This window comes from Elgaria multicarinata, chromosome 1 (genome assembly GCF_023053635.1).
Source record: "Elgaria multicarinata webbii isolate HBS135686 ecotype San Diego chromosome 1, rElgMul1.1.pri, whole genome shotgun sequence".
Lineage (NCBI taxonomy): Eukaryota > Metazoa > Chordata > Lepidosauria > Squamata > Anguidae > Elgaria > Elgaria multicarinata.
Genome location: NC_086171.1, coordinates 104,701,196 through 104,715,428, shown reverse-complemented (window position 1 = coordinate 104,715,428; position 14,233 = coordinate 104,701,196). Strand labels below are relative to the sequence as shown.

Here is a 14,233-nt window from a genome sequence, read left to right as displayed (position 1 = left end):
AAACTATTCCATCCCTCATAAAGGATGGGGAACTTACCAAACAGTCATTAGTGTAATGTTCAAGTAGCCAATTGCGTGATAAAGATCATGCTGTATTATTTCCTTAGGCTCCCTACTGCTATGCTAGTCACTTCAAGTCATCTGCTGCTCTTAACTGTCCTGGAGTTCCAAAAGACGACAGGACAATAGTAAATAGAAAACACAAGAAGAGCCACATCAGATCAGACCTATCTAGTCCAGCATTCTGTTCCCACAGTGGCCAACCATATATGCCTTGCTCAATCACCGAAGTGTGCAACTATGAAGCAGCAAACGGGCAGCTCGCCAACATGGCTCCAACACGCTATGTCGATATACTGCAAAAGGCAGGAGGGAAGCTCCTATATCACCACAGTACACAACTTCAGATGAGGCTGTGAATGAAGTTTGGTTCCAGTCCTGCAACCCTGCTAGGTAATGCACTTTCCCCTCCTCTGGGTGTAAGAGTGCAAGAAGGTGGATCAAGTGCCTCCCATCTACAGAAGGCTGCAGATGAGGTTAGGTTCCAATCTTGCAACCCTGCAAGGTTTTATTTTTGCTACCCCCATTTTCCCCTCCTCTGCAAACTCCTCTTAGGGTTTGGAAGGTGGATCAAGTATCTCCCAACTAGGGGAGGCTGTGGATGAAATTTGTTCCCAATTCTGCAGCACTGCAAGGTTTTATTTGCACCACCCTCTTTTTTATGCATCCAGGATTTTCCCTCCTCTGGATCTAAGTGCGCAGGGTTTGGAGGGTGGATCGGGTGCCTGACTAGGGGAGGCTGTGTATGATGTTTGGTCCTGATCCTGATTAGTTCCAAAGGTTTATAGCCCCCACGCCCTTTCGGGTGCACCTGGGTTTTCCATTCCTCTGAATCCAATGGTGCAGGGTGCCACGGGTATCTCCAGACTAGGGAAGCCTGTATATTATGTTTGGTCCCAATACTGCCAACTTCCAAGGTTTTACAGCACCCAATCCCTTTTTAGTATTCCCAGGTTTTCCACACCTACGAGTGGTGCACACCATGATTTCGCTCCTTGCAGCCCCTGCTGGGATTTTATGAATGGGTGAAACAGAGCTACTGTTCGGGTGGGAGGACTGCAGTGGGACAAGGGGGCAAGGGGAAGGGTCAGATTAGGCACAGTAGCTTATTAGTCTGGTAGTGTGGCGAGGCATCATGGACTGTTTCCAAAATAAGTGACTGTGCGTAGCTTATTATGCTATCATGGACTAAGGTGACGTCCGAATGCAACCTATATGTCATTGATAGCCTTATCCTCCATGAATGTGTCTCATCCCCTTTTAAAGCCATCCATGTTGGTGGACATCACTACATCTTCCATAGTTTAATTATGTGCTATGCGAAAAAGTACTTCCTTTTATCTGCCAGGATGCTACCATTCAGTTTCATTGGATGACCCCAGGTTCTAGTATTATGAGAGAAGAAAAACATCTCCCTATCACTTTCTCCAGACAATGCATCACACACACACACACACACACACACACACACACACACACACACACTTCCCTTTTTTCTAAGCTAAAAGCCTCAAACATTGTAACTTTTCCTCATACAGCAGTTGCTCCAGTCCCTTAATCATTGCCTTTTTCTGCATCTTTTGCAGCTCTACAATATCACTGTTGACATGCAGTGACCAGAATACGTGGTGGTCCAAGTGTGGTTGCACCACAGATTTGTATAAAGACATTATAATATTGGCAGTTTTAATTTCAGTTCCTTTTCTAATATTCCCCAACGTGGAATTTGCCTGTTTTACAGCAGCCACACATTCAGTTGACATTTTTAATCAAGCTATCCGGCACACTGACCACACAGAGGTGCAAGCTAGGATGGAAAGCAAGGTTGTAACTGTAACTCTCCCTGATGAGGCTCGCCTGGCGCCAACATGGTTATCTTTCGGGCGCCTGGTCAAGACTTTCCTCTTCTCCCAGGCATTTAAAGGCATTGAACGCTAAGTTTGTTTTCTAATGGACCCCAGAATTGTTGTTTTAAATGGATGCTGCTGTTTTTATACTGTTGGTTTTTTTGTCTCTGATGGTTTTTAAATTTTGTATATTTTTAATGTTTACTGTTTTTAGCTTTTGTGAACTGCCCAGAGAGCTTCGGCTTTGGGGCGGTATATAAATGTAAATAAATAAATAAATAAATAACAATATTGTACAAAAACTGATCTTATACATTTCATGAACAGCCAAACTAGCACAGAGTCCCAATGTAATGGTTTGACTTGGGGTTACACCGCCCTCATCAAAGCTATTCTACACTCAGGAGAACATGTAAACCAGAAGAAAATCCTCCACAGTTCATAGAAAATTCAAATTTATGCTATAGTTTTCTTTCCAACTTATAGCCCTTAATTAGTCAGATGCATTTTGGCCTTTTTAGAGCATAAAAGAGCAAGTGGAAGAAGCAACCGACTCTGAAGAAGTGCATGCAGAATCTTCAAGCAAAAAGCAAAACACTTTTGAAAGTATTGATTTACAAAGAAAGTCACAAAATCGTGGAAGAGAAAAAGAAAGGAACATGCCACATGTTTTCCTAGCTCAGTTAGTTTAGATTACAAATGTTTGAGATGGGTAACAAGGGCCACCCCCTTCACCCAATCACCCAACAAAATAGAGTAAGCTTTTACTATTTAGTTAACTGAAATGCCCCAACCCCTGTTAAACACTAGTTTGCCGGATGGTACGTGAAGATCTGGGCACCAGAATACATTTTACAAAGATCTGTGAAGCGTCACCATCCCAGTCTAGAAGGCATAGCGCTTGTCTGTCAAAGCAGACAAGAAAACAAGTTACCAGCACAACACAAGTGAGTGCCCATGGTATGTGTGAATGCCATGGATGGCACCTAATGCAATAATTAAGGCTCCCCTTTCATAGTGTAAAGAACTGCACAGTCCTAAGAATCGTTATTCGTTAATTGAATCCCACTGAGTTCAATGACACTGGGACTGTTCAGTGAGACTGGGACTTCATTGCCATTAATTTGAAAGTTTCTCAAATGCAAAAAATTGCAAGCAAATGCATAAGCCGCTTTTTGCAGCATAAAGAGACTTTCTGCAGTTGCCTGAGCGGCACACTCTACGACATTAAAGTAGGAAAAGATAATTCTATATAAAGTTCAGCTTACCAGATTTAATAGACCTCTCCTTCCCAGTTCTGTCACCAGATAATGGCTGTTTGTCCTGCTGCTCTACTTTAGGCGCTGGACCCAGTAATTTCTTTGCCAGTCTTTGTCCATCCCGCCAGGATGATGTACTTATTGCATTGGTACAACCTCAACAAAGAATCAAGAAGAACATACTGAATAATTTTTCAATGTTTCTTGAAAAAGCCATTAGTAATTAAATTTCCAGGACAACGCAAGGGTTGTTTAAAGAGAAGGGATAACAACATTCACAGAAAAGGGATGCCTCGAATGGGGATGGAGCCCTGCCATTAGACAGAAAGAGGTTGCCACATCAGGTGATGGATACCAGGGGCTGTGGCAGGAGCGCCTCCTTCCCAGCTGTATCTCCTGCCCTGCTCTGCCTCCTGCCCTTCTTACCAAACCAGAGCTGACAACGCCTGCTTGTTGCTGGCCTAGCTGGCTCTCTTGCCTTCTCCCCGAGTCATTGCCATGACACAGGCTCTTTACCACAGGCCTGTGTCCGCGGACACTCCCTGCTCAAGCTCAGCGCCACCACTTTAGGAGCCTGAGGCGAGGGACAAACACCGCCTTTCTCCCAACTAGGTAGAGAAAGGGGTTACACAGGAATAATTTCAGGAATAAAAATAATGCGCTGCGAATTATATGTGCTGATGGTGAATTAATGTCAGAACTGGAGTTATATGTATAATAACTGCAGATGATAAACGCCAAGGAGACACGTGGGATTTTTGTGGTAGTAAAACAAACTGAATAAAAATTTATTTCAACGTTCACAAACTTTGTTTCATAATAAAACTCTTCAGGCCCTTGTCAAAACCTCTCATCCAATCCTTTCTCTCTTCTCATACACGCTTTCCTTTCTCTCACACCTTCACTCTTGAACTTTCTTTATTATCAGGATTGTTTAATATACACCAACTGACTATCTGCACACTACACTCAAAAGACACCCCTCTCTATCCTGATCCTCTAATTCTCCCTCGAACCCAAATACTTTAAAAACACCCCCCATCACCTCAGTCATTCCCTTATATATCCTCCTCCTCCCTCCTAAGATATTCAATCTCCACCCACTCAGGTCAACATTCTAAACACAATAGACTTACAAATCCTAGACATACATTAGGGAACTGACTTGTGGGGTGTAACGCCAGTCACAAATAGCGCTGCTGAGAAAGCTGCTTCTTTACCTGTAGGGGTCTAAGACCAGGCTCTGCATTCCAGTAGGCATCAGATGTGTACATGTATGTACTGCTCCCATGGTGCAAGCTGGAGTGCAGCTCCTATACTGCAGCATTTGGTTAAGCAGGCGAGCAGACATTAAGAGCAGTAGTATGGAACGACAGCAAGGTATTGGGGGAACAGAGCTGTGTGCACCACACAGCCTGCCTTACACTGCTGAGCTAGCCAGTTGCCCTCAGGTGTGGTTGAGGATTCTATCCTATTGCTAGAACTGAAGACCATTTCAACTGCCAATCTGGTGCTATGCTGTTTTATGTTACGTCTATCTTATTTCTTTTTCTTGTTTTTAATATCTTCTGCGGTTTTACTTTTTATGTTCTGTGAGGAGTTATTCTAACATAGAGAATATAAATCTATGAAATAAATGGGGACATCATCTTGTCTTTAGCCATAGGTAGCAAATTGTGTTAGCCTTGGCATGGAACAAGGAAGGAAAACATTAAGCTTAACACTGTTTAAAGCAAAAGTTGGCAGCTTGTGGACCCTCCAGATGGCCTACAACTCCCATGATCCCTTATCACTAGCTATGAGGCTAAAGTTGATGGGAGTCGTAGGCCAAAATATCTGGAGGAAACAAGTTACCCACCCTTCCCTAAAGAGCACAGGGTAACATTTATATTTAAAAGCTAGAGTTGAATTCCCCTGCACCTGGTCTGGAATCAGGATTTGGAAGTTGTGTCACTTTCTGGATTTTGCGCACTGTTCTAATTGCTTTCCTCTCCTTGGTTTTTTCAGCAGGTGTCTCTTTCACTGCCAAATCCTCTTCTGAAAAAAAGGGAGAGAACTATTAGCATAACTAGACGAATACACAAATGCATGGTTAAATTACACTATACTATCAGAATTACAGCAGCATATATATGCCTTCCTAGATCACACTAAATGCCTCCAACCTAACAGAATTTTAACATACAACACCATGCTTTCAAGTCGGAATTCTTGAGTACGAGATGTGACGTGTGATGCCAATGACAATTTTATCCTTTAAATCTATAAGAAGTCTCAGAAATAGGGGTGTGAGTTGTCAGCTGTCAATTTACTGGTTAATTAAATATGTTAGAAATGCAATAGCTCTTTGCTTTGCAAACAAATATTAATAAGATTAGGATTGCTATTTACCTGCTAACTGGAGTTCCAAGTCTCGACACAACTCTCTACTGAGGTTTAGAAATTCCTCTTCACGCCACACCTTTCCATCTGGAGTACGAATTTTAGCTTCTGATGGATTGAAACCTAACAGAGTAATATGTACACCTATATTTAGGAGATTTTTGCCTTCAAAGTTAGTTAACTTAAAAGTTAAGTTGAAAATTATGTGGATAGAATTAATCTGTTTTAAGCATCCAATACATTTGTTACCTAAAGTGAAGATACTCAAATTCCAATCTGCACTATATAAAGGTCTATGCAAAATTAGGCATCAGAGAAACAAGATATTGAGATATTATAGGAAAAACTAAATTGCAACTGGGGCAAACTTCAAAATATATGTTTATTTATTTTATTTATTTATTACATTTCTATTCCGCCCAATAGCCGAAGCTCTCTGAGCAGTTCACAAAAATTAAAATTTCCTTCCCAATGCATTTTATGTATATATGTATATGATTGACCAATGTCTACAGAACTGCTGAAAAGCAGATACTATATTGTGTAGCTGCTGTGAATACGCAGCCAGTAATTTCACATAAGCTCTATCAGAAAAGGGTCTTAGTAAAATATTATGTCATGATAGGCAACAAAAGTGTCAAAACAACAACACCCAAATACCTAAGAGCAAATAACTCCTACAGTGAGTCTGACACAATCTAAGGCTTGTGGATTTATCCCTCATCATGTATAATGCAAGTAAACAAAGCAAAACAAACCCCTATATGGATAGAAAATGAAATAAAGTTTGGAAGGTCAGAAAGAATTTTAAATCCTTTGTTTTTAAAGTATTTCCATCTAAGGTAGGCTTCTAACTAATCCCTATAATTTCAATAGGAATCATAACTTTCCAGCCAAATAAAGATCTTTCTTCATATACAGATTCGATTCAGGAATTATGTACCTTTATATGAGGGAGCAGGTGGTGCAGTTGCCACTTTTCTGACTTTAGGAGTCACTGTATTCTCAGGAGCTGCAACAGCAATTGGATGATCAGCATATTCCAGAAGATGCCCTCTGCTACTCAGTTCTTCTGGATATTCCCATTGCTTTCTAATCCGTTCTTTCAGTTTTTCCAGTTTAGCATCATGCTGATGCTGCTTTAAGATATCTAGTCTGTGCGCACTGGAAGTACTGACAGAAGAAGCTGAAGATTCTACCAACTGTAATTCTTTTAGTTCCGTGTCCTGAGTTGTGGTACTCAGAGACGTTTTAGTATACTCCTCTCCTCTGGATCCTTCTGTCTTTTCCTCTTCTGATCTTGTAGGCGTTACAGCTTTAAAGAAAACATCAGTACTTTGCAAGGCATCAATTGCTGGTCGGTCATTCAAGTATCGAACAACGGTTTCATCAGCAGAAGATGGGCTTTTGAAATCTCCGCTGTGCTCACTTTTTTCATAAGCCATGGAACTCATTCCTTCAGTCTTCTTTATGCTCCCTGATTCTTTATGTTTCAAACCTTTAGACTCCAGTTGGCAAGAGCTTTTGCAGGATGGAGACCATGCAGCATCTCTAACAGAAGCACATTAAACATTAAAAATAAAGGTGGGAAGTACTAATCAATGCTAATCAGTATACATTAGACAAAACAAAAGATGTATTAATCTTTTCGCAGATGCAGCAGCTATTACTGTGCAAGTACCCAGTTTTCAAATGATTCCTTACTTTTATTTAATTTCTTATAATGCAGTCTTTACATTGAAGGTGAAGTTACTCTTCACAGTAAAGCGCCTTTTAAAATATTAACCTTTTAGAGGAAACAAATGTAGGTCCTGAAAAGAATTGCAAGGGGGTGGGAGAAAAGTGACTGGGAAACACCCCCTCCAGGCACTGACATTCACAATTATTTATTTATTTATTTCCATTTATTTATTGCTTCTGCCCAATAGCCAAAGCTCTACATTCATCAGAGTGAACTTGATCACTTATTTTGCCCATAGCAACCACACTGCATATCCAACCCCTGCTTGGGAGTTGTCATGTCCTGTGAACCCAGCATGTATGGGTTACAAAAGGATAGTGTGGTGTAGTGGCTAAAGTTTTGGACTGGTAGTCAGGAGATCTGGGTTCTAGTCCTCACTCAGCCATGGAAACCCATTGGGTGACTTTGGGCCAGTCACAGACTATCAGCTCAACCTACCTCACAGGGTTGTTTTTGTGAGGATAAAGTGGAGAGGAGGGGGATTATGTACACCGCCTTGGGTTCCTTGGAGGAAAAAAAGCGGAATAGAGTTTAACCCATGCATAATCCATGCTCACCAGGTTTACATGACACTCTCGATGCCACCAATGTTTTAAAAGATTTTTTAAAATTATGGTGTCCAAGAGGACAAATGCTATTTCCCTTTCAAAAACCCAACTCCTAAATATATAATCACTGAGACCTCACAGATGACGAATGACCCATTTGGGACTAGTCGACTCTGAAGGGAGGAGGGTGGTTGTAGAATCTATTCCATAATCGCCCCTCCATGGAGAGCAGAGCTAAGCCGAGTGGTAGGGAGACCATTGGCACTGGTTTGGTGCAGATGAATGACAATGCAGTGTGAAGCGGCCAGTTTTGGGCTGCTGAGTGTGGCTCCTCCTATATATACCTGCCTGGACCCTAAGATTGTTTTCAGCAGACCTTCTCTGGGAGCCCCTGCCAAATGGTGAGGTGGATGGCTACTAAGAAGAGGGGGTTTTCTGTTGTGGCACCCCGATTTTGGATGAACTCCTCAGAGAGGCTTGCCTGGCACCTCAGTTGTGGTCTTTTTGACAGCAGGTGAAGATTTTCTTATTGTATTGTGTTGTATTTGATGGTTTTGATTGTTGTAAACTACACAGAGAACTTTGGTTATTGGGCAGTATAAAAATGTAATAAATAAATAAATAAATAAATAACCAAACACCTCCAGGATACAAGAAGCCATTAGGGATTGAAACCAACCAATAAATATAAGACACTTAAAAATTGAGGGAATAGATACTATGCTTACAACTTCATTTCATAATCTTGAGTAAGCAAAACATTGATTTTCTTTCAAACTGACCTGAAAGAAACCAGGGGCTCACAAAATTCAACATGTCCACTCTTTCTTATATTGCTTTCCAAAGTGGTAACACGAAGAGGGCAGCGGGGGGACCTCTCTTTTTTTTGGCTGGAAGACCTGGAGGCTGAAACAGAAATCAAGGAATCTTCAAAGCTTCTCTGGGGGTTCAATTAGCACTTAAGAATACTAATTAATATATTAAGCCCTGTTCAGGTCTTCACCTGAATATGTGAGGGCTTGAAGTGGGTAGAATTATGGGGATGTGCTTGCTGGCCCTGCCCCCTATGTCTCCTAGCTCCCGGGCCCCACCCCACTCAGTTCAGCCCTTACTGTGCTGCAGCAGCAACTTCTGAAAGGGAGTGAATGGCAGTAGAACTCTCCAGGCAGTCACAGACCCTGCCTTATCCGGGGTTTGTGAACCGCCCAGAGAGCTCCGGCTATTGGGCGGTATAGAAATGTAATAAATAAATAAATAAACACAGCAAGGTCTTTGAACTGAGAGGGCAATGCATGCACACTGGGAGACATAAGGGTGGGGCCAGTGTAAATGGCCCCATCAATCTAACCATTTTAAGCCTTCACATTTTAAGCCGTCACAGGCAAATACCCTAACAGGGCTTTATTCTTCAGTGTATCTAGAAAGCAGTTTCAAACTTTCAGGAAGAGGTAAAGCTATTACAGCAAGTAATGTGCTGATGTTTAGCACCTGTAAAATATTAAAAGCATAAAGTAAATATATTTACTCCAAACAAGCAACTTTGTAAGGCCATTCTGAATTAGAGATCCACATCTTAGTCACAGGTTTGATGCTATGGGCAAATTCTGACTAATAGAAGGAGAAACATATTTCGCTTGTACTAACATTACTCAACTCTAAAAAATTGCTTTAGACCAACATTCTACTTTTTATTATAAAACTATTCTTAATGAAGAAATTCAAAAGTTAGCTTGGTGAACTCTCATACCTATCCAACAGAACCAACAATAAGACCTGCCTTTTCTAGTGGAAGAGGATTAAGTGTTACATGTCTAAATGGCAGCTCAGCTTCCATCAAACCCGTGAAAATATTCACACTATGCGGATTACAGGGAGTTTAGGAAATTAACTTGGTATTTTGAATGGAGTCCTCTAGTGGATGTTAACCACACTTGAGGAAGAGAAATATTAAAAACATTAAAGGTTAACGGAAATTAAACTATGGGGGAAAGTAGTCAATACTTTGTGAGCCATTAACCAGAAGGCATTTGCCATTTATACCAATGAGCTACTTATGAATATATATACCAATGAGCTACTTATGATTTACAAGGGTAAATCCAATATCTGTTCTCCTCTTAGTATATCTTTCAGCTTTGCCTTCATCAAAGTCCTACTCGAAACACATTATGCAGTGTCAAAAGTAATGCAAGTATATGAAACATCTCCATGAGCAGAAGATACGAGCTAGCCAAAAGGCAACTAAGTCCACTGCTCAGCTGAAACAACTTAGTTCTATAAGTTAAGCATGTTATGTCACAATGTAGAACAGGGGGGTGGGAACCCTTTTCAGTCCAAATGCCAAATTTCAATCTAGGAAAGGTCTCAGGGGCTGCATTCTACCTGTGGGCAGAGCCAAAGGCAAGGTTCGTATCTTACTGATTTTATGCCTACTCACAAGCAAGCAGGACAAGCCTCAGTTTGTCTGATCAGACATAAGTCACGGTCTGCCAGTGGGGTCAAACAGGGACCCCCAAAGCCCAGACAACCTTAAGAAAGGTTTGGTGAAAACTGTGTGGCAGTACAGTGCCCACAGCACAGGGTCTCTCGGTTGCCAGTTAGGAGGAACATTCTGAGCATGTCCAGAATGTTGCCCCAGCAACAGCTACTGGGTTGTTGTTGTTGTTTTCTTAAAGGGCTAGGACTGGGACAAACGGTTTTCACATAGGGCGACATTTCCAAGGCTCGCTGGAAACCGGGGAAGACTCAATACATTCCCTGGCTGTAAGCAACAGTGCAAGGAAACCACTGGCCATTCCCATCAACTCCATCCTAGCCTATAGAGAGGGGCAGAAAGGAAGCAATGAGGGTATCTGAGCTAAATCACTTCTTTGGGTCTGAGCCAATAAAAATGGTGTGTTTGAGTGTGCTTTCTTGGAGTCAGTGATCATGATTCTTGCAGCAAATGGACCAGTATGCTGCTTCCCTAATTCTGAACTTTATTGATGGCATAATTTCACTGAGGTTTTTAGTCTAAAGTAAGATGTGGGGTCCAATCCAGATAAGGACCAGCATATGTGTGTCTTATCCAGCTGCCTGTTTTCAACCCCTGCCTCCCCGTAGAGGTTAACAAAAGGGGGGGGGGAATGGAATGTTCCATTCCTCAATGGAGGACTTTTATTTCTCTTTAAAGATTCAAATGAGTAAGATTTTACTCTGGAGTAAATGCATAGGACCCAATCTGAATCAGGACCACCATTCATGACCAGGGGGAGCATTATCAGTCCCATGCTGCCTGAAATCTTTAATTCCCTGAGGGCGGAGTATTTCAGGCAGCAAGCAGCTTGGTAAAACTTACTTCCTCCCAAGAAATGCATAGTGGTCCCACTTTGGATTAGGCCCTATGCACTTATTTTAGAGTAAAGTAAGTGACTCAGACTGAATTAGAGCCAAAGTACACATTGTACTGGTTGTATCTGTGTAGTCAAGCCTCGTATTTTTCTTTAATTTCATGTAAGCACATGCGGGCCACTGCACTTTGGAAAGGAGGGTTTAAGCTCCTAATCCTATTTGCATCCTGAAATTCCATACAAAAACATGCATTAATTCAAAAGGAAGACCTTTCCCCCGTTTTTTTATTAACGCCCCCACCCACCCCTTCATTCTGAACTCATAATCTTGAAGTACATTTCCATCCTTTGGTTGTCTTCCTTATGCAATGGGTAGTCACTGGAACAGAAAACTGTTGGTTCAAAGGAGTTATGTTGTGTATTGCTGTGCCCAGCTCTTTACATTGCATTCTTGATGTCAACGTGCCTTAGTTTGTCTTTTCTGTGCAATGTGTTGCCATTGGGGCACACAAATATGAATTCACAGGACTACTTTTGTGTTAATGTGTAAGGGCTCAAAGAAGTTTTGTCTTGTAGTATGAGTCACAAACACCACACACACACCTACCATTAGCTATGTTGTCCTCTGTCTCTCCAGGACCAGTGGATACTGATTATAGATATGAGTTTGTAGGGAAAAGTTCATATCTCTGATCAGCAACTGATCAGAGATAAGAGTAGTTACCACTGAGCACTGAGAAAGGGAGCCATTTTTAGTGCTCGGCAAAGAAAAGCATTCCAGCAGCCAAAAAAGCCTTCCAAAAACACTAGGAAAAACCAGTGGACAGATCAAAGCAAAGTGAGGTGGGATTTTAAAAGAGGGTGCACATCCACCAACAAAGGCTTCACAGGCCAGATTACACCTGCAGGCCAGAGCTTCCCCAACCCTCACTTGAATCTACATGCCAATTATATTCAGAACTATGTCAAATATATTTGTTGCCTGTCAGTTAAACCTAGCTGTTACCAGAGCATGAGTAACTGTGGCCAGGCGCTTGCCCAGAAGGCGGCATAGCTGGCACACTTGCCTTAATTAGTCGACATTACTGCACATCATGGATGTTATTTTGGGTTCCAATAACAAAGCTGGTTTTATCAGCACCCTTTTCCTGAGAGCCTGTGCTTCAGGGAAAAGGAGTGCAACCCTATCCAGTACAGGAGCTGACCCCATCCCCCATGAGCAGACAACCTTCTTCAGCGTGAACCTCCACCATGTACTCTTAAGTCTTCTGGTGGAATCCTACTCAGATTCATTCACCATCCATCAGAACTCTGGTTGATTACATCAAAGAGCAGGGCTTTTTTTTAAAAAAAAAACTTTCTGGAATATATTCCCACAAGAGGTTAGCACAGATGCACAATCCAGGCTATGAACACCTTGCTTCAGGAGCACTTGGCTCACCAGCTATGCTAGTGAGATCGGTGCTGCTGGTCTTTCCCCACCCCCCCACCATGATTAAAACCATTGTTTTAAATGGTTTTAGTTCTGTTACAATAGCAATTTCATTGTTCTTAGCAGCCTTGTCGCCGGTTTCTATGACCAAAAGGCAGTATAGTAAGACACGTTTACAGTTTCAGATAAATGATAAACACTTGTATTAAAACACAGCTTTCAGAGGTTTTGGCACTCTATCATACAATACGTAGGCAATTTGATAATCACAGACATTAAAAAATTCTAGTGCTGCAAAATATAACACTACTAGAAATCTTATGAAAAAAACTCCCTATGTAGGACTAGCAATGGGGACTACCCTCAGTGTTGAGCACCCATGAATTCAATTGTGGAGAGGTCCTTCTACATACAAAATACATACCTTTCCTACTTATTTTCCTGGTAGTACCAGAAGATGGCTTCTTGCTGTCCATGACAGAATCTAACACAGCTGTGTTGGTAGGTGCTACTTCCAGTTTGTTCTCAATGTGCTGCAACTAAATGAGATAGATAGATAGATAGATAGATAGATAGATAGATAGATAATAATGTATTTAAAATCCATCTCACATTCATTTAATGGATAAAACAGGCAAACTACAGTTTTACAAATTGTATGAGTTTAGGTGAAACTTTTCCACTCCAAGTAGAATAGAGTTGGGTTTGAATTTAGGCTTTGTACAATCAAGCATAGTCTCAGATCGTACTGAAATCTATATTAGTCTAAAGTAAGGCTTTATTGTAGGATCAAGTGACCTTGATAGGCAGGAGCCCTGGGCTGAAAACAACAGAATGAAATTTAATAGGGATAAATGCCAAGTTCTACATCTAAGAAAAAGAAACCAAATGCACTGCTACAAGATGGGGGATATTTGGCTCAGCAATACTACAAACGAGAAGGATCATGGAATTATTGTAGATCACAAGCTGAATATCAGCCAACAGTGTGATGTGGCTGCAAAAAACCCAAATGCTATTTTGGGCTGCATTAATAGAAGTATAGCTTCCAAACCACACAAGGTACTGGTTCCCCTGTATTTGGCACTGCTTAGGCTTCATCTTGAGTATTGTGATCAGTTCTGGGCAGTTCATTTCAAGAAGGATGCAGCCAAGCTGGAGGGGGTTCAGAGGAGGGCAACAAGGATGATCAGGGGTCTAGAAACAAAGCCCTACGAGAAGAGACTGAAACAACTGGGCATGTTTAGCCTGGAGAAGGCTATGGGGAGATATGATAGCACTCTTCAAGTACTTGAAAGGTTGTGACACAGAAGAGGGCCAGGATCTCTTCACGATCATCTCAGAGTGCAGGACACGGAATAATGCGCTCAAGCTACAGGAAGCCAGATTCCAGCTGGACATCAGGAAAAACTTCCTGATTGTTAGAGCAGTATGACAATGGAACCAATTACCTAGGGAGGTCGTGGGCTCTCCCACACTACAGGCATTCAAGATGCAGCTGGACAGCCATCTGTCAGTGATGCGTTAAGGTGGATTCCTGCATTGAGCAGGGGTTGGACTCGATGGCCTCATAGGCCCTTTTCAACTCTACTATTCTATGATTCTTAGAGTCTTTTTACAGGAGTGACATTTTGC

The 14,233-nt window shown here is 41.7% G+C and overlaps 1 protein-coding gene across 8 annotated transcripts in view; it reads right to left on the bottom strand.

Moving 5' to 3' along the window:
- Positions 1 to 14,233, bottom strand: part of CEP350 (centrosomal protein 350) — a 104,082-nt gene that overhangs the window by 78,549 nt on the left and 11,300 nt on the right. For all 8 annotated transcript variants that reach the window (XM_063134385.1, XM_063134427.1, XM_063134420.1 and 5 more), the window contains exons 4-9: positions 13,023 to 13,137; positions 8,620 to 8,743; positions 6,492 to 7,099; positions 5,558 to 5,671; positions 5,087 to 5,203; positions 3,176 to 3,322 (exon numbers count right to left, since the gene is read on the bottom strand). In XM_063134385.1, the coding sequence (XP_062990455.1) occupies positions 3,176 to 3,322; positions 5,087 to 5,203; positions 5,558 to 5,671; positions 6,492 to 7,099; positions 8,620 to 8,743; positions 13,023 to 13,137 (1,225 nt within the window). The remainder of the gene's footprint in view (positions 1 to 3,175; positions 3,323 to 5,086; positions 5,204 to 5,557; positions 5,672 to 6,491; positions 7,100 to 8,619; positions 8,744 to 13,022; positions 13,138 to 14,233) is intronic.